General features: G+C 38.0%; 1 protein-coding gene across 1 annotated transcript; it reads left to right on the top strand.

Moving 5' to 3' along the window:
• Positions 1–163: 163 nt before the first annotated feature.
• Positions 164–23,436, top strand: NAIP (NLR family apoptosis inhibitory protein). Its single transcript, XM_088129831.1, has 15 exons — positions 164–424; positions 3,207–3,784; positions 4,981–5,080; positions 6,646–6,727; positions 7,235–7,283; positions 8,126–8,251; positions 10,396–10,495; positions 12,024–12,105; positions 14,306–14,363; positions 15,821–17,929; positions 18,337–18,507; positions 19,623–19,784; positions 20,830–20,916; positions 21,341–21,505; positions 22,996–23,436. Exons 2-15 carry the CDS (start codon positions 3,208–3,210, stop codon positions 23,358–23,360), a joined length of 4,233 nt encoding a protein of 1,410 aa, XP_087985957.1. The 5' UTR covers positions 164–424; position 3,207; the 3' UTR covers positions 23,361–23,436.
• Positions 23,437–23,449: the final 13 nt, after the last annotated feature.

Raw genomic sequence — 23,449 nt, 5'->3', positions numbered from 1 at the left:
TAAAATTCAAGTTTTATTTTTGTATTTGGCATTAACAATAAACAGTTTACTTTTCATTTTATTGCCAATTTTCTATCATTAACACTATAACTCTTGATTGGGGTTCCAGGAATTTTTCTGTGGCCTGAAAAAGTTTGAAACCACTGATTTAGATAATCAATTTCATCTAAGAATCTCTGTAGCTTCACTCCAACCAGCAATGAAGTCATTTTTACACAAGACTTTGCTGCAGAAACTGTTTTGCCCTTGCTTTTATTTTCCACAGATACATTTCTCAATTGAGGAAGATCAGGTTTTTTTCTCACTTCCCCCTCTGTGCAAAGGAAGAGATTTCTCTTCTCCTTTTTGCTATGCAGGCTGGGAAACATTTTTTCCCCTGAAGCAGCTCATTGCAAACTGTCCTTGAATCAGGATCTGGAAACAGGTAAGTTCCAATCCTAAATTGAACTCTATTTGAGAATGAATTAGATATTTAATATGGAGTCAAAGAATATAGTGAGAATAAGAAACAGGAATCTGCATTCCTGTTTCCTCCTCACTTTTTTCTCTCTGTCCCTTTCCCTGTCTGTCTTGACTTCTTTTTGGAAGTAAAATTCTTGTTTCTGTTTGGCTTGACTGCAGTATCACATATCTATCCCAGCCTATTCTTTAGCCCCATTAAGTCTCAACTTTAATTGATCCCATGAACAGTGGGTTTCACAAGATTATTTTATTTTTATTTACATTTCAAATTTGTCACCACCCATCTCACTCATTATGCAGCTCAAACTCGAAGGGAAAGAAAAAATGCCATATTAATTTGTAGTGTTTCACGTGAATGTCAAGAGAATGATGCCTGAACTGGTAAGAACGCAAGTGTTTCTCTCAATGCTAGAATCCTGATCTTAGTATCATAGCAAGGAGCCAAAAGGTGGTAATAACGTCTGATCTGGATTAGCACTATGTTTATTCATTTTTTTTAAGCCATTCACACAAATCTAAATTGCGAGTGGCATTTCATCTATATTCACCCTAAGAAAATGTCCTATAAATTTGTTTTTGTACTGAACAAGCAACAAGAAAAAATTCTGAGTGAACACACACACAAAGAAATACATATGCACAAAATCTACTTCTGTATCAACCTAAGTTTCTTTTTAAAGAAACTGCATTAATGTTTCTTCTTTTATGGTTTTTTCTTTTTCTTTTTGCTATCCCTACACTGCTGGGACACGTTAGACCCTTCTATGCTTCTTATATAAGAAGCATAACAAGAGAAATGAGGCAGAGGAGTTTTTACATGGGTCTTTCTGATGGCTCAAAAAAGGAAAGAAGGAAGTTTAGTTCCTGTTTAGTAGGAACTGACCTCTGGTGAATGATTGACTATCCCCTGCCTAAGACTTTCTTTGTTTCGGTGGCCTGGTGGAGGACCCTGAGGGCCAGCCTCCCTCAAGTACAGGTGCATAATATCCTTGGAGGAAGCAAAATCCTGAGCAACTCCCTGGCTTTGGATGGGTTTGTAGCCTCTGCGAAATAAAGACCGATCCAGTAGTCTTACGGGTGCTTCAGAGCCATCAGGGTCTGTGGAAGTGGCTTCTGTGGGAAGGACAGCCTTGCCCAGCTATGGTTAGTTTACCAGCTGTGGCCATTTCTGGACAACACTCCAATCATCCAAATACTGGACTCCTGCAATATGCTATACATCCTTCCCTGAGGTTTGTTTGGAAATTACAGCTAGTGCAAAATATCTAGCTGGGTTACTGAAGAAAACAGTATACAGCACCATGAAGATATTAATTTGTTCTAAAGGCAATGCATTGGCTTTGCTGCCAATGAAGATCAAGGTAACAATATACCATCCAGGTTAGGGTCTGGATATCCAATCAATATTCTTGAGAGTAGCGGATCTCCTTTGGAATGCTGAATTCTTCCAAAGTGCGTGTCAGGCCATAGAGTACCCTTTCAAAAGAGGCTAAGCCTGTTTTTTAGACAGAGATTTGGTGATCTTTTGAAAGCAGGGTCTGCCCTCTCTCTGTTGCTGGTTCTCTTACAGTGAGTGCATTATAGGTTTTCTACTGCTTCTGCCAACAAAGGTTTCACATGGTTGTACTTTGTACTGTTTTTATTGCTTTGCAAGGAAGAGCACTATCCTCTTACCGGCTCTTGGGCTACTTCTGGATGTTGTTGACCACAGACACTCACTGGCAGTTCTGCTGTTTCCCTGCAGTGCTAGTCAAGGATGGAGCTTGTTCATGATTGATGGCTACCTCCTGCTTCACCCTGTCCCTTTCTTCCGTTCCTACTAGCCTACAAGTATTGAGGATAGGTGCAAGTAAGAGGGCAGGAGCTCCCCAGATGTTCCTTGGAAACCCTCCTCCATGTCTGTAATCGATCCTTTAGGCTAATTCTGAACACAGGTCTAGTGTGCTTTTGAAAAATTGCAACAGCAAAGGATGAACACAGGATGAAACAGAAGGGGAGCTCCATTAGACCTGTATTCAGAAATAGTCTCATGGGCAAACTGGAGGTATGGAGCACCTCTGCTCCTGCAGTCTGCTAGTTGGGCAACTTGACAAGTGGCTAAACCCAACATTCACTCACCCAGCCACTCCTCAGCACATATTAAGGGTGGAGACTAGTAGTTAGTTTTCCAGCTAGCAGTTGGAGGGGAAGGAAAGCCTTGGTTGTTTTCCTTATCCTGAATTAAAACTGTAAAAACAGCATTGTTTACCATCCTGGAAATAGGATCCAGCTGTTAGGGCAGCAAATTTTAGACCAGTCTAAATTTATGCCACCTCAAGGACTGGTGGATAATACTTTAATCTTGTTATCTGACTATCTCAGTTACAGTGGCGATGAGTGCACTTTTGGGAGACTTGAAAGAACAGGTTAGGGATAGATTGCATGGAGAAAATCTATCTATGTGGTTGCTAGGAGTCGAAAATGACTTGATGGCACATAATCAATCAATCAATCAATCAATCAATCAATCAATCTGGCTATGCCCTAAACATATACTAAAACCACTGATACTACTTGTGATAGCACAGCCACGTTACTTTCTCTTGACCACAGGCCAAGATGATGGCCACTGTGGTCCTTGGAGTAAACCTGAAAAACAAACACCATAATTATTACCACCCTATGCAATGAAGAATGTAAATTCAGAGCCCAGATCATTTATGGTTTCTTGACTTAGACTTTTGTTTTGTTTACTGTTTTAATAGAATGGCTACCCAAGAGACTTCTGCAGATATCAGTAACATTTCAGAGCTAGATCCCTCTTATTTTGAGGCTTTCTACCCTCAGATGAATTTCAATTTTAGCATGCTGATTGAAGAAATGGAGCTAGATTACCAGCAAATCCGCAAGCAACTACAAAGAGGGTTTAATTCTACAATGAGAAGTGAAGCCAAAAGGTTAAAAACCTTCCTCTCCCTACCTAGTAATTGTAAATCGACTTGGGCGCCCTCAGAAATGGCTGCAGCTGGCTTCTATAACACCAATGTTAAGTCTGCAATACAGTGTTTTTGCTGTGGATTAGTTTTGCTCGCAAGACATATTGAAAGGTCACCTTTTGAAGAACATAAGAAGCAGTGGTCCAGCTGCAAATTTATTTTAGGCAAAGAGGTTGGTAACATCTCTAAATATGATGTCCGAGTACAGAATCCGGAGGACAATTCTCTAGAAGTAAAAAATGAGCACAAAGAAATGGAGTCAAGACTTGAATCCTTCACCAACTGGCCATTTTATTGCAAAGAGATACAGCCTGCTTTGCTGGCTAATGCTGGATTTTTCTTTACAGGTAATCTCAAGCATATTTATTCTGTAATTTCCAAAATATTGTCTCTGCTGGATCTCCATGCTCCAAAGAGGACATAAGACTATGAATTTTTGGTTAAGTTACAAAATTTGGCTAACAAGTTGCTAAACAATATTGCTACAATTTGCGATCCTTTAATTGTACCACATTTCCAACACTGTTTGCTATTGAGAAATATTATCATTTTTATTTTGGTTGGTGGTACTATTCCATCATACACCAAGCCACTAACCCAATCAAACCTTCTTACTGGTGTTTCTGGCAGCTCATTCACATTAACTGGGTTACCTTTTGGGCAATACAGGGTCCTCCAGGAAGTGCTGGGTATCTCATGAGCCCATGGACCAGAAGAGTTCTGGTAACTGTTCATGACAAGTATTATTACAACTTGTGGCTGATCCAGTTTCTTTCTGGGTGCAATTCAAGGTGCTGGTTATCACCTTTAAAGCCCTGCATGCCACAGACCAAGTTATTTGTAGGACTGCCTTTCCCTGAGGGTATCTGCCTGTTCTGCCATTGTCAGATAGGGGTTGGTGTGCTCCAGGTCCTTCCCCTTAAATGTTGTCATCTGGTGGGACCTAGGAAGTGTGCCTTTTCCATAATGGCCTCCATCCTATGGAATACCCTCTCCCCTGAGATCTGGCTGGCCCCCATTCCCCTAGTCTTTTGGAAGGCCTTCTAGAGCAGGCTATTCCCCCAAGCATTGAGTTAGGTGGCAAATGGAGGCCAGTAACTGTAAATTTCAATGTATGGAGGACTGTCTGTTTGGGGTCACTGTTTGGGTGTTGTTATTATTCCTTTTTATATTTTTAACTGCTGTTCTTGTGAGCCACCAGGGTTATTGTGCATAAGGTAGGCAGCCGTATAAGTCCAATAAATAAACAAACAAACAAACAAACAAACAAACCTTTTCCTTGGCCAAGCAGGCAGAAGTATACATGTTTTGGTCCATAGGCATCCACTAGAAGCTACAATTATGTCTATAAATTCAATATAACATTTTATATATATTTTGGTTTTTATAAACAAACGAGGATGATTAATATGGCTTTGCCTATTAATTCAATCATCTACTTGATTGGCATTCTTATTGTACTGCTTTGCCTTCCAGAAGGATAGCTTCAAAGTACCAGGGGTCAGATGAATAGCTCAGCTCTGTGTAATTGTCTTACATGCAGGCATAAAAGACACAGTTCAATGCTTTGCCTGCACTGGGTGCCTGGGAAACTGGGAAGAAGGTGATGATCCATGGAAAGAACATGCAAAATGGTTTCCTGAGTGAGTAATATACAAGACAATTCTACAGTCCCTTTATATTCCTGGTTCTGATATTGGAGATATTATGAGCTTACTGTAGTCACAGTGCTACATATTCCCAGCAGCTGACACCCCACCACCAGATCCCTTGAAGCAAATCCAAGATAGCCAAATGAACAGCAAAGCCACAGTATCTCTGGTAATCTGTGGCCACTAACTACAAGCTTGCTTGCTGACCATGTCTCCATGTTATCCTTGAAGGAAAGCACCAATCAATGTAGGGTGATAGTAATTTAGCCTCATGACAACACAATTCAATATTCATCCATCACAGGGCCATTACAGGATTCTTCTTCGGTTACTTGTTTCGAAATGCCTTCCACATGCATTCTCAGTTGCAAAAGTGTTGTTAGAATGTCTGTGTTGCTGTGTCTGTGAAACACTCTCCTTTTCGAAATGAAATTAAACTTACCCTCTCTGCATCCTGGAAGAATAACTTTTACATTTAACATTTCAAACAGTTTTTAGCAGTTTTTGAAATGTATACATATGTATGTTTATGTTAACATGATTTGGCACGATTTCTTATTTGAACAATACTGTGTATTGCTTTGGCAGTATTAAAAACAGCGGGAATGGGTAAAGAACACAATAAACTGAACATAAAAACTAAGTTCCCATTGGGGTTGGATTAATAGGTAAGGGTTGGCCAGAGGTTTCTAGGGTACTGAACCCTGATCCAACCCAATATCTCAAACATCAGCAACAAGTTGTGATGAAATTGAAGTCATTTCAGAAAACAGATATATTAGCCTAAAAGTAATAACAAAAGAATGGGCGAGTGGAGAAACATGATGCAGGCAGACTGAAGGGGAGCCTGGAAGTCTTAGGTCCTCCTGATCCATTCCTGCCCTTCCAGGCTGCTGATTGGCTTCTTATTCCCAGGCACCAAATGACTTTCTCTGGATTGCTTGGGATGAGCAGGTGGAAGGAATAACCCTTTCCACCTTCAACCACCCCTTAGGATGTCACTGTTCCATCTTCCACCACCACCATCTCTGAAAATTGGAATGGTGGTCAGATTTTAATATAATAGTTTAGTTGTTAGAAAAACAACGTAAATAGTATGAATAAATACATTAATACATTCGTTTCTATTGGGCAAAATTCCAGCCTGATACTTTCAAGATATCTTGGGCTACAATAATCATTGCCAGCTAGCATTGCCAATGAACATGCTTACAGCAGATGGTGGAATTTGTAATCCAATATTTCTGGCAGGCACCAGCTAGAGGAATGTTGCTCTTGGATATTTGTATGTTAGGTTCTTAAAAAAAACAACAAAAAAACCTGTAAGAGTCCTGAGAATAAAAACTAGAGCAACATGTCCTTGTTATTTCATAATAAGAAACCCAAGTTGCTCATTGTACAAAATGCCCTCAATATACTCATTACGAAATATTTACATTTGTGCCTTAAGTTCATGGTCAGATAACAGGATAGACTGAGATTCCATTAATTGTTATATCAGAAACTGTTGTGATCATTTAAAATACATAAATTACCATTATATTATTATTTTATAGATGTGAATTTCTTCAAATGAAGAAGTCCAGAGATGAAATTAAACAGTATATTCAAAATTATCATGGATTTTTTGGCATTATGGTATTCTCTTTTCATTTTTATTTTACTGAAACATTAGACTAACAGCTAGACTTTTTAAAGGGCTACTGTTAATAGAGAATAATCCTCAAGATCTTAACTTTTCTGCTGGAAAGTCATACCAACTGAACCTACTGAAACTATTTCCATTTCTTCACAAAATTAAAATGTATAGTGTTTGGGTATTGTGGGAAATTAAAGTGGCAGTTACCTGATGCTGAGCTCTGGAAAAAAAGAGTCCAGGATGATCAAAATTGGTGGCCTACCATGATGGTGAAAACTGCAGCTGTCCAGGACATATTTATGTGTCAAAGAATAAATTTGTGGCAGATTAAGGAAAGATTACCTGGAACAAATCTATTCAGCAAAGTCCTTATAGCAATTTATACATCTATGAATTGAATTCAAAGCATGCAGTGGAACTGCGGTGTATATATTAGCTTATTATTAAAATAATAGAAGAAATAGAAACTTGAATACAAACTAATTCTAGCATTTTGTTTTGTTTAGGGAAAGCATTTTGCAGCACCTGCTGGGAAATGTTTACCTTCTGACCCAGGTACAGTAATGGAAATATAATTCTAGGCCTGTGGTTTAAATCACAAGGAAGCAGCCTAGACATTTTGGGTGTTCAAACTTGGCATTAGCTTCATTGGCTGACTCTTATGGCTCTTGTATCAAAAATATCTGAAGACTCTGAGATTGCTATCTTCAACTTAATAGTGGTCATGAGGTCCAGTATGCTGTATGATTTGCATTATGAGTTCCCTTTTCCTACTGCAGCCTATTAAGATCCCATTTTTTGGATTCATGGACATTCTCCAAGAGAATTTGATGGGATGCAAAGGGCTGTCACTGCAACAGAAATTCAACTGTCTGCTTGTGAACACAGAATCAATTTATACAGAATCACAAGCTTCTTTGGCTCCTTATCATTGTACTGGTTGAATTGTTATTGATGGTTGTAATCATGTAGATGTCTATTTAGAATAAATACTGTACATCAATTTAGTGGGGAAGGGGCAGGAATTGATTGCAGCAGATAACATCATGCAGTTAATTTTTTGTCAAAGCTTTGAAACATTTAAAAATTTGCTGAGTTTTATCTTTTTCTTAGCATTGTTTTTTTCAACCTTCTTCTTTAAGAACTCAAGATGGAGTACAGCTTAATTCAAAATAATTTTCTTCTATAACCCAATCCTATGCATAAACAGTGAATGCTGTATAAACACATGAGAAAAAGGCATAGAGAGAAATGATGATTTACAGTTTTCTTTACAGTTCTGAATCTTTTTAAAACAGCATATATTTTCTTCTCTGCTATAAATCATGAAAATATGTCTACTTGACAAATTCTCAAGCCTTTCTTCCTAAACTCTGTGATGTTTTTGGTTGCAAAAGAGGAGATAGAACCCTCTCTGAACATCTATAAGGATGAAGAGATTCGGCTGGAATCCTTTAAAACTTGGCCACGAGATGCACACGCTGATCCAGCAATTCTGGCCAAAGCAGGCTTCTTCTATACAGGTCAGTCTCCTGTTGCTCTTTTTCATCATCTTGCTCTTGTTTACCAATGTCTGCAATGTCTTGTTGGAATTTGGTTAACCTTTTCTTATTTGTATTCAGTTCTAACTAATAATCAACTTCTTGTTCTATCTGCATATCTTTGTATTTTGTATACATATATTTTAAACAATATTTTGAAAACATCTGTACATTATTTATATTTAAGTCAAAACAAAAGACAGATGTCTAAAATGCTGGCTATGTTGAACAACATTTTAATTAAGTCACCGAGAAAACTTGTTTCCGTATTTGAAATTCCTTGCACATAAAGCAGTGTTTCTCAACTTTAGTGGCATGCTGGATGGAGAATTCTGGGAGTTGAAGTCCACATATCTTAAAGCTGCCAAGGTTGAGAAACACTGATGTAGAGTTAAACATTAATGCCACTACTCTGAATATTTAATCTTAATACTGTTTTATGAGTTTCTGCATGCTTGGAAAATGATTCAGAGGAAGGGCTTCAACTGTGAATATGTGTGACTGTAGCACCTTTGTGGTACTCATTAAAGCAGCTCAACTTTTTTCAGGTTTTGTGCAACCCTCAACAAAGGAGCGGCTGCTTTAAGAGAAACATTGACTTTAAAGAATGTATTCCTTAAAGCATCATCATCCTTTTTTCAGTCTTTCATAGCCTATTCATTATAATCAGCAACTGTGCTTGCTTGAGGGCTGAGCTCTATGTATGTAGTATGGGTATAAGGAAGCCAATACAAGGGTGTCAAAGGAAGGGGATGGAAATTTAACATAAGTGATATATCTTGATATATATTCTTTGTCTTCAACTGCTATTTGGCCTTCCAGAAGGCCATAAAAACCTGGGGTAGAGTGATAGGAGCCTTAGATGGTTGTCAGGGCATCTTAGGAGGATGACTAAGGAGCTTAGATTTTAGTTTTAGTTTTATAGTTTTTATGGTTTTATGATTTTGTAGTTTTATTGTTGTGAGCTGCCCAGAGTTGTTTTGTAAGACGGGCGGTTTACAAATCTTTTAAATAAATGCATAAATAAATTCACAGAATCATAGAATGGAAGGGCTGGAATCATATAAATCCTGCCCTGTGTAGGAATCCAGTATTATAGCAACCTATCAGCCTTCCCAGGTAGACCAGACAGGAAACATGACCAGATGAGCTAATTCTACTTTATTGTAAGGCTACATCGGCAGAATCTTGCAAGTCTGAAAGTACAAATCTCCCGCTGTCTCCTTTACAGCCTGGGAAGCTAGGGAGGGTCCTTCTGAGCCTCTTTCTCCTCCCAATATGCAACTGCGGGCTGGGCCCTCTCTTATCTGGCCATTCCCTAGGTAGCATCTCTTTACCCTGTCTTTCAAGGTCTTTTTCACATACCATTACACATCCCTGCCAGATAGCCATCCATCCTCTGTTTAAATACTGTACTTCTAAAGAAGGGGAATCCATAGCTTCTCAAGGCAGTCTACTGCATTAGAGAACATCCCTTACTGTTAGGATATTTTTACTGATCTCCAACTAAAAGCTATTTCCTTGTAATTTACAACTATTGTTTCTTGTCATGTCTTCTGGAACAACTTTGAACTCTTCTGTCCTTCTTCTACTTGCCAGTCCTTCAGATGGTTGAGGACAGCTCTTATGTCTCTCTCAAGCTTTCTTTTTCTTCAGGCCAAGATACTCAATAGTTCCAGCTGTTTGTGATAAGTTTTATCTTTCATACCATTATCATCTTTGTTGTTCTCTTCTGGATGTGCTACAGTTGGTCAACATCCTTTCTAGAATGAGGGGCACAGTAGAGGATGCAATATTTTAAATGTGGTCTGACCAATGCAGAATGGAGAGGAATAATGACTTCTCTTGATCTTGACACAATGTTTCTGTTGATTCAATCTAGGCCTGCATTTGTGTGAGTCTTTTATTTTGTTTTTGTTTTATATTATAAAATAGCATTATATCCACTACTTCAATGATACTGATATATTGATAACAAGTCAACTGAAACAAAATGGAATATTACAGATTTCTGATAAAAATTAAAGAAAAAGATCAATAAAACACTGAAGACAGCATTCTTATTTTTTAAAAAATATAGATATATATAACAACCACATTGTTGAACTGCTACTGCCTTTTTGCAGGAAGAAAGGATGTCGTACAGTGTTTTTACTGTAGTGGGTATCTGAATGACTGGAAGGAGACTGATGATCCTTGGAAAGAACATGCTACTTTTTTCCCTCAGTAAGTGAAGATTGAAATGAGATAGCTCAGTACAACATAATTTATAAAAATGCTGTAAGTTTGTTTGTTTATAAGATGCAAGTGCTGCCCACTGTTATAGAAATAATGAATAAAATAATAAGAAATACAAATAAAGGTTTGGATAAATAAGTATGTTTTAATTGGTTGATTAATTAAACTCTGCTAAACAGTACTAAAGAGATCCTCTTAGGGAGTTTGTTTCAACTCCAGTGAAAGTTTTTTCCACAATGTGGGCCTATCATATAAAAACTGAATTCAGTATGGAAGTCAAACAAAACGTGGGAAGATATGCTGGAGGTGTTCCACTGATGACCTGAAAATGTGAGAAGGACTATATGTGAATAAGTTGTCCTGGAGATAGCTTTAAACACCATTGTGAGTTCCCTAAATTCGGTGCTAAAAACAACTGGCAACCAGTGAAACTGTTTCGGGGGGGAGTAACGTAGGACTTTACATATTGCAACTGGCCAGAATGTGGTAATACGGTGGTAAGAAGTACTACTCACCCCCATATTACCATATTTTGGCCAGCTGCAATTTCCTAATTGCCTTCAAGAATCACCTCATGAAGAAGAGATTGCCATAATCCTGTCTTAAGGTTGCCGGTCCATCGATCACTAAATTCAGATCTCTTTCCTCCAGGTAGTAGGGATATCTCTGCTTTATCAAAGGACCAGCCATCTAATGTGGTTGTCTAGCTGGATTCAGGAGGACTCCTAAGCTACAAACGTAATTCTTAAGGGAGAGTAGCCTCCAGAACAGGCATATCTTCCAAATCCTGAAGCCCAGTCTCTGAAATTAGTAATAGCTCTATCTAATTTGCATTCAGCTTCAATTTATTTTCTCCCAGTCCCTAATGGTCTGGAGATACACAGAAGCCTTGAAAACATCCAACTTGGAGCTTCCAGAAAAGGAGAAATGTAGCTGATTATCATCAGCATATTGGCGGCATTTCATGCCAAACTGTGAAAGTTCTTTCCTATGTGTGTATATGGGAGACAAGACAGAACCTTGAAGGACTCTCCAGAATAGCTGGATTTCTCCCAATGCCACTTTCTGTAGCACCAAATGTAAAACATGCTGAGAAAACCATGAAAAAGCAGCAATAAAGCTGTGAAAATGAGCATTAACTTCCTGCAGGCTGTAAGTGCCCTTCACATGTGCCAGATTATGATTTCTATTCTCTTAGCTAGCACAAAGTGCATATAGCTAGGAATGGTGATAGCTGTAGTTCAACCAGTACGAATGGCACTGGACCAGGGAAGATTACATAGTCTACTGATGGATCCTAGGCTGTCGACCAGACCTACAATTTCAGTCTGATTGGAAAAAAGAAAGCAACTTAAGGCAAACAGCCTGGTGCCCAGCTAGAACATCCAGACAAAGTGGCAGGATTTAACAATTCAATGGTGTACCATATAAGGGCCTGCAAATACCAAGAAGCATCTGACATGGCTCCTTTTGCTGATCTCAGTTAACACAGCTATTCTTTAAAAATGCATTACAGTTGTAAGCAGTCAGATCCAGAAAGAAGGATATCGCTGGAGAATAGAGAAATGCAAACAAAGGCTGAGTCACAGCAGGAAAAGGTAAAACAGTAGGTAGCTGTTTTATTTTATTATTATTTTATTCCTAATAGGAAGTAACTTCCATTTCTATAAGTGGGTGTGTCGGGGAAAGAGACAAGAATTGTTATTGCTTTTTTGTAATACACTAAGAAATTGTGCCTGGTGTGTATACATTTTAGATTTTGGTCAGTAACTCAGGTTGCCAGTATAGGAACACACAAGAGTAAGTTTCACTGAGCAGGGGGTGATTGCTTCTGAAAAGGAAAACATATTGTCAGAAGTTGATAGCAAAAGAAGGACACGCATTTCCTTTTTAGCTATTATAATTAACTTACATATTACGTAACACATAGTACAGTGCCCCCTTTAAATATTACACAACATCTATTGGTTGTGCTGGATCTCTATATAATTTTTAGTACCATTAACTGTAAATGGGTGGAATAGAAGAGGATTTGGTATTACAGTGGCCATGATACTTCTTAGAAGTTGATGCTGAGGTGGTGGTGGCTCTAGACTTGTTGCCAGCAACTGCTGCCCCAGGTGAATCACGTAATCAGTATGCCATCCCCATGATTTTTCAAAATGTGTTTTTTTCCTTGAAATATTATGTCCTACTTAATTTGGTGCCTTAAGTTTGCCTATACAGAAGGGCCATCCCTGTACAGTGGGGTTTCATGTTATGATGTCCCACAAGATTCTATCTTGTCAACCATGAAATGAATGGTTTACATGAAATTTCTGGGACAGATTGTCTGTAGTTGGTGCTACCAACTATGCTGAAAATACCCTTATTCCTTTTGAAATCCAAGGAATCTGTTCAAATTCTACACTAGTATCTAACAGCAGGAATAGACTAATGAGGGTAAACAAATAGAAACTTAATAAGGCAAAACAAAATGTCTTTGTCAGTCCTATGGCTGATCAGTGAATAAAGATTCAGGTCTATTTAATCCAATGATACACCACTTGAATGCTCAGAACACTTGTACACCACTAGCATTTCTAGTCCCCAATCCATCCAAACCTCCAAATCTTATTTTTCAATGGCCTAGTGCAGTGTTTCTTCAACGTTTTTGCTCTCAGGAACCCTTCCTACTTTTAAAAATTATGGAGGAGTCCCAAAGACGTTTTGTTTATACAGGTTATATTTATTAATATTTATTGTATTAAAATTTAAAATTAATGCATTCATAGAATATTTATTTATTGACTCATGCAGAAATAACAATATTAAATCCATTAGCTATTAACATAAATAAAATATTTTTCATGAAAAAAACGTATATTTTTAACAAATAAAAAACTTATGAGAAGAGTGATATTGTTTTAAATTTTTGCAAACATCTTCAATATCTGGCAAATAATTTTGATTTCATGGACCACTGAGAGGGTCTTGGGGGACCCCTAGAGGTCCTCAGAGCACACTTTAAGAAATACTGGCCTAGTGTATTCCATACTGTAGCTATTAGAAGCACTAGAGCAGTTTTTGCAAGAGTCTTCGCCAGGTAAAATCTGCCTCCTGTACATAATCTGGCTGGGAGAGGATGCTGTGGGTACCCATCCTTAGAGTGATTCTTAGCAGCCCCTTCAACTTGGAACAGCTTACTTCCTGAGGTCAGGCTAGCTTCTACCTTTTGAATTGCTCAGAAAATCAGATAAAAACCATTGTCTTCCATAGGGCTTTGGGGAAGTGACTTTTAACTAAAGACACATTTAATTATTTCAATATTTATGGATATTATGGATGCATTAAATGTATGCAACTGTTGTAAGTTGCCCAGAGTTATTTGATTAAGTGGCATACAAGTAACTGTAATAAAGAAAATAATAAATAATAATTTGCAAAACAATTTGAAATTTAGATCAGTCAAACCAGAAAAAAATCAGCTTGGCTACTCCATGGGGACATTAGATGGGAAACCAAGATATGGTGCTACTGTGGGAAAGGAACCAAAGCCCCAGCATCTCAATGTAGAGATCATTTTGAATTTTAGTTTAAGTGTGGCTAGGCATGCATTTGCATAGCTAAAACTGGTGTGCTATTGTGTTCTTTTCTGGAAAGTCAGATACAACTCTGGCAATACCAAAATTTGCTACAGCCTGTTTATCAGTGCAATGTGTTCTATATAGAGATTTCCTTTTCTATTTTAATTATAAGTTTAAGTTTCACCTTGAGCAAGGTGGACATAACTTTAATATAACGTGATTTTTTTTTTAGCAAACAGATTTCAATGAGAATTTGAATGAGATAGAAGCTGTCTGCTCAGCCATGACCAGTAAGTACTTTGCCACATGTAGCAGCATGGATCTGTGTATGTGAAGTGTTCACTTCATGCAGGGTCTATTAACTTCCATGTTACCACAAAGACACCTAGTGTAGCATTTCTGTGTAGTTCACTGATTCAACAAGTTTTTTAAGGTTTACTTTCTAATAAGCCTGCTTAAGGTGTCATACCAGATGAGGGGCATACAGTCAACTGCTGAACCCAGTTGGTTACCCAAAGAGATGTCATATGTAGATGTTAATTTATAGTATACTGTAAACCAATACATAATATGAAATCATCATCATCATCATCATCATCATCATCTTCAAGTCAGTGTTGACTCCTGGTGACTGCCTGGACAAGTCCCTGTAGTTTTCTTGGCAAGATTTTTTTTTGGAAGTGGGTTGCCATTGCCTCCTTCCTAGGGCTGAGAGAGAGTGACTGGCCCAAGGATGCCTGGATGGCTTTGTGTCTAAGGTGGAATCTGAACTCATGGTCTCCTGGTTTGGCTGTTTCTCTGTCAAAAAAAAACAAAAAACCTCTCCCTCCCTCCCTCTCTGTCTTGAATTTACCTACATAGTAACTATATGGGTAAAAAACCATGAGATCAAATCTTATCTACTATGAAGGTTATCAAAATAACAGAAAAATGAGTTGCTTGGGTATATAATAGCTATCTTAACTATCTTCATTAAACATTTTAAGTTTACAGAAATATTTATTTATTCATTTATTTAGGACATTTATATAGCCGCCCATCTTGTACCAAATGCTGGGCGGCTCACAGTATACTCATCCATATTAATATCTACAATTGGTGTTTGAGAATCATTATTGAGGATGTGATGGCTATTTTGTATTTCTCAGACCAATATTTGCTTGCCTGGTCCCTTACTGGGCCTTTCTTCTTTCTGTCAGGTGTCATCTTGCTAAAGGAATTAACTTCTAATGTGCATTTAAACAATAAAAAAAAAGCAAAATATGTAATACAGATATATTCTTGGGGAGCTGGGATCTTTCTTACAACTGCTTCACATATTATACCAGTCAACATATTTAATTGTTTTTAAATTACTATTTACAGACTGAAAACATGAGAGTGGCAAATTCTCAAATTTCATCCACCATTTCACCATTCAGTTATGTAGAATATATAATATATGTAGAACATTATATACAATATGTATGTATGTGACTGGGTGCGTTTGCAACATGGTAATTAAGAGCAAATGTAGCAGACAAGTAAACCCACTCTACATTAACATAGGTTTACTGTAGGCATAGGAGGTCCAACAAGAGGAATAGACAACTAAATGGAAATGTACTGTTGCAAATAACAGATTTACAAATGAATGGAATGCACTGGAGGCATGGATAGGTTAGGTGGCTATACCACTATGCTTTTACAAAACACAACATGCCAAATCAGCGTTATCAAAACAAATGTCTCATTTCTGCTTCTACAGATATTGCTCTGGATGAACATGAATGGCTTCAAAGAAAGCTCTCAAAGGCTTATGATGATTCCAATTTCAGGAAAATATTTTCTTTTGGGGACCACACTCATTTTGCTATTGACTTGAAATTGCTTTATGGGGACATGGCCATTGTCTCCAAGGATATCAATAACCAGCCACTGCAGCAGCTGACATTGCCTCAGATCCTGGAGAGCTTTCATTCCATTACAGTGATAGAAGGAGAAGCAGGTAGTGGGAAGACTGCATTGCTTCGAAAAATAGCAATTCTTTGGGCCTCTGGATGTTGTCCCATACTCAACAGATTCAAGTTAGTTTTTTATTTGTCCCTGAATTCTGGAGAACGTGACCAAAGTCTGGCTGGCCTTATCTGCAGTCAGGTGGTAGGGCTTAGAGGGACCTTAACTGAAGATTCTCTGAGGAACATATGTCAAAGTTTAACTAATGAGGTCTTATTCCTTTTGGATGAGTTTGACAAAATGAATGGGCTTCCCCATGCCATTGAAGATTTGATTCAAAAGAACTATTTGAACAAACACTGTTTGGTTATTACAGTTCGTCCTAACCAAGTTAGAGAAATACGCCAACATGCCAACACTATTTTCAGTATCTTGGAATTTCCATTGAGTAGCACCCTCTATCTGTTAAAGAAACTATTTTCATACAATATTAGGTTTTTAGAAGAGTTTTATTGTCAACTGGCACAAGAAGAAACCATGCATTCCATGTTCAAGACTCCTCTTTTTGTTGTAGCCCTTGGCTCATACTGGGCTCAGTATCCTAATGGCAAAATATTCGCTGGTACTGTCATTTTAAAAGCCTACATGCTGTACAGCTTGTTGAAATATCCCCAAAAGATGGACTGCGTGAGAGCCGTGGTGTCTGCTTGTGGTGAATTAGCCTTACAAGGTCTCTTCAAATCCCTCTTTAACTTCAGTGAGAAAGACCTGTCTGAAGCTGGGGTTAATGGGGAGGAAGCTCTTTGGTTTGGAATGCTGAGCAAGTTTACTGCTCAAAGGCTTCAGCCACTCTACAAATTCTTCCACCTTTCTTTCCAAGAATTTCTTGCCGGACAAAGAATGAGTGAGCTCCTAGCTTCAGATGTGCAGGCAGACAGAGAGAAAGGCCTGGAATACTTGCAGCAAATCAACACATTTGTGAAAATCAGCGGCCGCTACCAGTATATTTTGAGATATGCTTGTAGTGAACCATCCAAAGCGGTACCCATAATAATTTCCCACCTACTGAATTTACCCAGTTGCAAAAAGTCATTTGAAAGCCACTCAGATAATGACATTTATCTGCAGCAAACTCCAAAACTTAATTTAATGCAATACCAGTATATCAGTGCTGCCTTTGATTTGATTCCAGAATTATATCTCTCAAAATTCACTGAAACTGTCCTGACATTTGCTACTGAGTTAGCCTATCAAAGCAATATGGTTTCCAGTTGTGCACCTATGATTTTAGAGTTCCTGACTGGGAAAGAGGTTTGTTTATCTTTGTTTGCATCTAAAGATAGATTCATCCATCAGTTATGTCTGGATTATCCAGAAAGTTTGTTCTTACCAAGTAGATTTGAGGAAAGTCTTTCTGGCAAAAAGGAATATGTTGATATGTCTCCACTGGAAAGTGCTTGTTTCAAACTGAATGCTCCAGTTGTTGAACCAATATACACTCATGCTTTTAAACTCTCCAGTAATGTGACCCAGCAGATAAAAGAAGACACAGATGTTATTAATAGTGTTAAGACCCTTTTCCCCAGGATGATTCCAGATTCCATCATAACTCCATTTCTCCATGTGAAAGGCTGTGAGAAGATTCCATATTTGAAATTTGACATCAGTTGTATGACTTCCCTTGAGGCTCCTGATATTCAGAATTTAAAACGGCTCTTCTCATTTTTTGATAATATTGAACTCAGTTTGTACAATTGCAAAGGCTTCCTTGAAAGTATCAGACCAGCTATTGAAGAGAACCTGAAGTCTTTTAAAACCTTCAGCATACATAGTACTGAGCTGAATATGCTGGAAGAAAATCTGCTTCTTTCAATGTCTTCACTTGAATCCCTTGATTTTCACTGGAACACTTCAGTACCAGGTATTTCTATCTATTTTGCTTTTAGTTTATCATTGCAACATTCATTATTGCTGGATCTTCCAGGATTAAAGGTGCCCGTTACAAAAATACTTTTTCAAAAATAAAACTAAGGACGTGCTGGATGATTAGGAGCAACATAAGTGGTGGCCGGTTCCCGAGTGAAGGGTGGTGGTGGTGGTGGGAAAGGACTGCTATTGGTTTTGTTCGATTCAAGAACTTCCTTAAGCACAGGTATCATTAGGACTGGTCAAGCATCTCAAACCAACTTGCACTATCTAAAACACACTGAAGACTCTCTTCACAGTAAGCACGCATAGGATTTCACGGTAAATCCAACTAATGTAACTTACATGTTCATTAATGAACAAATAAATGAATTAATTATCTGTTTGCCTTATATGTTTCAGAAACTCTCTTTGCAAATTTGGACAAATACACATTTTTGAAGGAACTCTCATTGAATCTATCTAACTGCCATAATGTATTTGATACAATCCCAGAGGGGTTCAAAAATCTTCATCACATTGAGAAATTGCTCATCGACCATGTTCAGTTTAAAACAAGTTCTCCCCGGCTAGGTAAGTGTTAAATGTATAAAATTCAAGAGTACACCTGGCTGCATATGGAAGAAAAACTGGGTAGTTTAATGCTTTTATCTTTTTTTTCCTAAGATAACGTAACTATTTTAAAGTCCCTCTTTTAAGTTATAGTAGAACTGAAAATTCTTGTGCCTGTTTCTGGGTGTAATAGGTGAGAAATCCAATCCAGAGGACTCATAGGTGGGATGGAGAACCTTTTTGGGGAAGGAGGATTCGCTTTTCTTTAAAAAAAATAAAGGGGGCTTCAGGCAACCACAACCATGTGATAGTGATGTAAGTGTGTCACTAAAGGCAGTAGCATCCAGTTGTATATTGTATTGTTTTAAATTGTTTAATACTGTACACCACTCTGAGTTGTGATGGAGTTAGGAAGTCTATACCAGTGTTTCTCAACCTTGACAATTTCAAGACATGCGGACTTCAACTCCCAGAATTCCCCAGCCAGCATGCAAGTTGGGGAATTCTGGGAGTTGAAGTCCACATGTCTTAAAGTTGCTAAGGCTGAGAAACACTGGTCTATATATTTAATAAACAAACAAATAAATAGACCAGCCAATCAATCAATCTAGGGAAAATGCTGACTGCAGCATTGTGATCCAACCCCATCACCTTTATGCATGCCTTGGTGTTGCATGACATACAAATGGGCGGAGCCTCAAGCAGGATGTTGCAGCTGCCATTTTGTTGTTTTGACCCCCCTCCCAGCGGAGACCCCTGATTAGAGGGAATTGGATTAAAACACTTAAAAGCAATATGAGAATTTCAAGAAAGTCAGTGTGTTTAATCCTTAAATTTTATTTTTAAACACAATAGTCATACTGGCAGCAGCACAATCTTTAGGAGATCATATTGACACAAATTGGCTGGAGCTCCAACTATGAAAATTGCAATTCATGTCAAGAGGAACTAGGTGAAAATGAAACTGGCAGATTTGTTCATGCTTAGGGCAAAAAGGAATAGAAGTGGAATATGTGTTTATGTAAAACAGATTCTTAACTAACATGAAGTAAATCTACACCTGGCACTAATAAAGTCCTATATACCTGTAACTTCCTTCACATTACAATATGTTTTTTTTCTTTTTTCTTTTATAGTTGAATTCATACGGAACTTTCCAAATCTCTCTGCTTTCCATTTGAAAAACTCAGATTTTTCTGATTTGGGGGCTCTTATGGATGCAATGTCTTCTTGCAAGAAGCTCACTGAAATTCTACTCAATGAATTGAATGTTAGAGATGAAGACCTATATACCCTTAGTAAGAAACATTTAATGGAGAACTTTTGCAATATCGATACCAAATTACATTTTTTGTTCAGTAACAAAGAAGTAACAATTCAAAGGTCGTGAAATCCTTCATTTAAAATGTATGACAGCAATTAGAGCTTTCTGTGCTGACCTGAACATATCCAAGGAATGATGTATCTGGTTTGCTTTTCTTCTATTCTTATAATATACTTTGGTATGAAATAAGAGCACTGGATATGCAGAGTTATATCTGTGATCAGAAAAACCACAGAAGGTTGCCTGCAGTGGACAGAAGGAAGGGACAGGAGGAAGAACCACTACCAAGACAACAGTTGTATAAAATAAACCTGAGTCAGGCAGAACTGTAAGCTGAAACAACGAGATGTTTTCTCGGGTTACAGCACTGTCCCGGACTCTGGTTTCTTTTATCCAACTGTTGTCTTTGTAGTGGCTCTTCCCCCTGTCCCTCAAGGTCATTCCTTCTTTCCACTACATTGCTACAAATAATCCAATTTCCTTTCCATGTAACAAGAGGCCCAGCGAACTGAATGATCGCAGTATCTCTGTCAAAATCTGCATGATGGTGACTGTGGTATTGTGACTGAAGCCCTACCCCTTTTATACACATGTTGATGTTACATTCACATATAAAAGGAGTTGAGGTTAGATTGCAGTACCATGCCCGCCATCTTGCAGATTTTGACCATCCCAACAGATGCCCATAGGTGATGAACTTCAATTTTCTGAAGCCACTTGTCATTTTCATCCACACACATACACATAGGGGGCATGTGTGTGCGTGTGTGCGTGTGGGTACATATATTTATAAATGAGAACAAATAAGGAAGCCAAAATAAATAAAAAAGATTGAACCATAAAAAAACTCAGATAAATGAATAACAAGAAGATTAAAGAAGGACAGAAAACTTTCTTCATTGTAAAAGTATCAGTGATCCATTGATCGTATAATCTGTTGATTTGATCTGTTGGTTTGAGTTCAAGGCAGCTATCTGTAGTTGTTTATTTATATTTATATTTGTTTTTATCTGTTGCAGCTGCTGTTTTGCCAAATTTTACAGCACTAAAGATACTGAATCTCTCAAGATTAAATCTGATAAACAAGGAAGCATGTACAGCACTGGGTACGGTTTACCTTTTTATTCTTTATGAGTAACTTCTGAAGTTTGGTGTAGTGGTAAAGGTGCTGGCCTGGAAACCAGGAGACCATGGGTTCTAGGCCTCCCTTAGGCATGAAAGCCGGCTACTCTCTTTCAGCCGAACCTATCTCACAGGGTTGTTGTTGTGGGGAAAGTAGGAGACAGGAGTATTAGGTAAGTTTGCTGTCTTAAGTTGACCCCCCCACACACACACGTATACATACATATATCTCTATCTCTCTATCTATATCTATCACTATAAACATTGAGATAAAACTCTAATAATAAAAGTTTCATATAGACTGGCTTGACATTCAGTATTTATGATGTTGCACTTACTTGAATGGGTTTTAGTCTATATACAGTTTCCTGGGAGAGGTCCAGTTACCCAACCTTTTTTACTTTGCAGCATTAGCTTTACGTTCTCTTGTGAATTTGGAGCAACTGGCTCTACCAATTGGAGAAGGAATACATCATGCAGCTAAAATGATTGTTCAGCAATGCTCCCATTTTCCAAATCTTCGCAAGTTGGAGTTTAATGAGTTTTTAAGTGCCGAAGGCCTGATGGAAATAGGTAAGTTCTTAAGACAAATAATCCCTCTATGATTTAAGTTCAACATGGGGCCATCCACTATTTATCATCCATCTGGTACAGTGTTTCTCAACCTTGACAACTATAAGATGTGTGGACTTCAACTCCCAGGATTCCCCAGCCAGCTATGCTGGCTGGGGAATCTTGGGAGTTGAAGTCCACACATCTTAAAGTTGCCAAGGTTGAGAAACACTGATCTGGTAGATTTGCCTGGCCTCACTCGCTTATCCCTGAGGTGGGCATACAGCTGACAAATACATTTTAAAAGCCCTTAGAGCAACTTTTGACTCATAAAGCCATGTCATGCAACTGACACAAATTATGTAATGTGCATGTCGTCATGCAAATGAGGTAAATGATGTAATTTGTGTCAGTTGCATGATGTGACTGATACTAAGTATATAATTTGCTTCAGTTGCAAGATGATGGAATGCAAATGATATCTCTGGCTCCCCTTTACAGAACTTAGGTGTGTGGTAGAAGCCCCAGTGATATCCCACACATTCTTATGTTATTGTGGAAATGTTGAGGATGTTGTCATTCATTAATGCATGATGTAATTCATAATTAAGTTGCAACTGATGGAAATTCCATAATTCACATTCTTTGCACAATGATATCCTGATGCATGTGTCCTACTTCCCTTCCTGCAGATGCCCGTGAAGGGGAGAGACCCCTTTGGCTGACATACTTTTCTTTAGATTTCTGGCCTGAGCAGGGATTTGAACATTAAATGGCCCCTTCCAACTATTCCAGAAGATAATGAGAATTGTTTTTGTTAAAAGTGTTAGCTATCATGGAATAACATAAGGATGTCATGTTGAGGGAAGAGTTAATGCTTCAAGATATCACAAATCAGTATTTATGTTCAAATGAATCTTATCAAAAGTTCCATTACTTTTTGTTATTAAGAGGAAGCTCTTCCGTTTTATGCTGATTCAATGTTTCTCAACCTTAGCAACCTGAAGATGGGTGGACTTCAATTCCCAGAATTCCCCAGCCAGCATGAAATTCTGTAAAATATCAGTTCCTTTGTAGCCTTTATATTCAATACAGTCATTTGGTTCTGTGAAGTTCCCATATCTTAAGAACTTGAGAAAAGGCTACTGAATCAAGCCAAAGGCCCACGTCTCCTAGCCGTGTGTATTACACAGTGCTCAGCCAGGGGAAAGCTTAGCCACAGGATGAACGGAACGCTGCTGTGGTTTGAGAGATGAGCTACAACCATCAATACTAGCAGCCCTTTATAACCTGATCCTCCATCAATTTGTCTAGTTCCACTTTAAAAGCATCTACATTGTTAATTATCACCTTATCTAATGGTAGGGAATTCCATTCTTTAGCTAAGCACTGTCTATACTACTAAAATGACAGGAATTTGAACTGTTTTTTTAAACAAATGTATTAGTTGCTAATGTGGGCCACTTTATTTCAGAATAATTTCATTTAGCTATTTGTTGTTTTTGTTTCAGCAAAAGTAGCTGTTGATGGGGGTTTCCAAAAACTTGAACTTCTGTGCCTCTCAGCCAACCATAACATTACAGAAGAGACTTGGAGAAATTTCTTTCAAACATTGTCCAACATGCCAGACTTACAAACAATGGACTTCAATCGCCTTTTCACGCATCAAATCAAATGCCAAGCAACAACTGTGAAGTCTTTTGTACAATGTGTCTCTCGACTGCCCAACCTCAGGACAATCGCCATGCAAGGCTGGTTGTTTGATGAGAAGGACCTCACCATGTTTGAGATTATGAAAGAACAACATCCCCAGTCAAAGAATTTAAGCTTAACTTGGAAATATATATTGCCATTTGCACCTATTGTTAATGAATAGAGAAGAAGAATCTAATTCACTGTACAGTATTAACATTAGTTAATATACTTTACACATGTTCTATCACATTAGGTATTTAGTACTGGATT

Source organism: Python bivittatus, unplaced genomic scaffold (genome assembly GCF_059951505.1).
Source record: "Python bivittatus isolate LINGU-HERP-01145 unplaced genomic scaffold, Pbiv_v1 ctg000850_np1212, whole genome shotgun sequence".
Lineage (NCBI taxonomy): Eukaryota > Metazoa > Chordata > Lepidosauria > Squamata > Pythonidae > Python > Python bivittatus.
Note: the sequence above shows the minus strand (reverse complement) of the source record. Positions and strands in the feature narration are given on the sequence as shown.